Here is a 2,043-nt window from a genome sequence, read left to right on the forward strand (position 1 = left end):
AACTCCCAAATGTGTGCCTACTCTGCCCTCTCACGTGTTGGATTAACGTTGTGCACCATCAGCCTGGCTGGACCACATTCAGTGTTGGATTAACGTTGTGCACCATCAGCCTGGCTGGACCATATTCAGTGTTGGATTAACGTTGTGCACCATCAGCCTGGCTGCACCACATTCAGTTGTGCTCTGCACCATCCTTTAGGAACTCTCTCTTTCCTATGCCCTGCTGCCGCCGGCTGCTGCCCTATTGCCTGCTCCCACATCTGGCTACTGCCCTATTGCCTGCTCCCACATCTGTCCTTTGGATCTCTACTTTGACCTTTCCTGCGTGTGCAGATGTGGTAGAGCAATAAACCAAGCGAACATGTTGAGATACCCACGCACACCTGAACTCAGCACACAGCTTAGGAGAGGGGCTAGCCAAAGAAGGCAGTGCCAGGTAATCTTCCTAGAAAACCATTGCGTGTCTCATAAACCACACCCTCATTAATATCGTTAGCTGATTTGTACAAATAACATAGTATTTTTACTGTGCGTTTTGTTACCTTAGTGGTAGCTTCTGTTGGCAGTACTGAGAACATTGGTGAAGGGTAAACTTGATAATTATTTTGATGGGTGATGTGCTCTGTGCATTCTACAAGAAAGTATATGGACTCTAAGTAGAACTGTAAAGCCATTTAAAGATTAAATGGCAGGAGAGTAATGACATTGAATTACTACAGTATGTTCTGGTTTCACTCTAGGGAACAGTACCATTAGAATCATTAGAATAGATTTGGTAACTGTTAACTACTTTCTACCCACAAGCTTGCTGGTTTTAGATGCTCCATCCTTTAGATCCTTCCCACTCTTACCGCTTAGAATGCAGCCAGTAGCCGTTAGAAATGCTACCTACCAGGTCATGCGCATCCACACTTAATCTCCTTGGTCTCACAGTTTCAACAAAGCCCAGAACCCTCCGCAGGAATTATACTTTTCATATTTATATGAGAATGTAAAAGCAGTCTATATTACTATTCAGTATGATTTAAGGCTAAAAAAAGAGTACAACATTTAGCGATCCAGGCCATTTTCCCATTTTCAGAATTGCTAGAACGTTTAAATCTAACTTTGGCTAAGTGTCATGCTCTCAGAAAAGTCATCTTCTTCTCACATATTAATTTTCGAAAAGAAAATCAGTTTTGAGAGGATTGTGGTTTAATGTCTTCTGTGTATAAACTTTTTAAATTTTCTTTACAGAAATAGATATGTTAAATAAAAGTCTGACAGTTTCCCAGAGAAATAAGGTGTGCCTGGAAGAGGAAATGAAAAATCTCAAACTGTTGTCAGACGCAGCCATCTTGAGGTCTCAGGAGATGCAGGCGTCCAAACAGCACGAAGTAAGCTTGCAAGCCAGGTGCTATGATCTGCAGAAGGAAGCCCTAGGTAAAGAGAGTTCCTTCTCGATGTTAGCGACTAGCCGTAACATGGAAATGGCAACCTTTTCCCCTAAAATCGGATCAGTTTTGTGTTTATTAAGTTGTCATGCGAATATGCCTACTAGTAATTGTGTCTTTGCTCCGAGTTTGCAGTTGCTCTGAGTTTGCAGGATTAAGGGGTTCTGTGAGGGCCCTTTCAAGTGCAAAGCAAGAGTTCAGCAGCACAAAGTGGAATTTCCTTTTCTGTCTCATTATTCCTAGGGGATGATTGGCTTAGGATGCAAAAGGAACATGGGGCATATGTTGTTGTGTTAAGAGGAGCCCAGATTTTATTTTCATTTTTAATGTTTTATTTCTAAAACTGTAACAGTTTGTGGAGAAAAGTGGTAAGTACTAATTCTTTATCATTTTTGTTGTGTTAATATGCATGACCCTAAATGTATCATTTCAAACATTTTTAATTATTCAGTTCAGGGGTTTTAAAGTATGTTTGCATTTTCTGCAGTACACCATGGAACTTTTCCACATTGCAAAACAGAAACTTTGTTGCCGGGGCATGCTCTACCCTCTCAAGTTCTAGGCAGCCCCTGTCTACTTTGTTCCTGTGAGCTTGACTTTTCTAACATTG

General features: G+C 41.3%; 1 protein-coding gene across 1 annotated transcript in view; it reads left to right on the forward strand.

Moving 5' to 3' along the window:
- Positions 1–2,043, forward strand: part of Lekr1 (leucine, glutamate and lysine rich 1) — a 127,315-nt gene that overhangs the window by 49,096 nt on the left and 76,176 nt on the right. The window contains exon 6 of the mRNA XM_026782331.1: positions 1,237–1,422. Within this exon, the coding sequence (XP_026638132.1) occupies positions 1,237–1,422 (186 nt within the window). The remainder of the gene's footprint in view (positions 1–1,236; positions 1,423–2,043) is intronic.

The sequence above is a fragment of the Microtus ochrogaster genome, chromosome 1, assembly GCF_000317375.1.
Source record: "Microtus ochrogaster isolate Prairie Vole_2 chromosome 1, MicOch1.0, whole genome shotgun sequence".
NCBI classification, from domain to species: Eukaryota; Metazoa; Chordata; class Mammalia; order Rodentia; family Cricetidae; genus Microtus; species Microtus ochrogaster.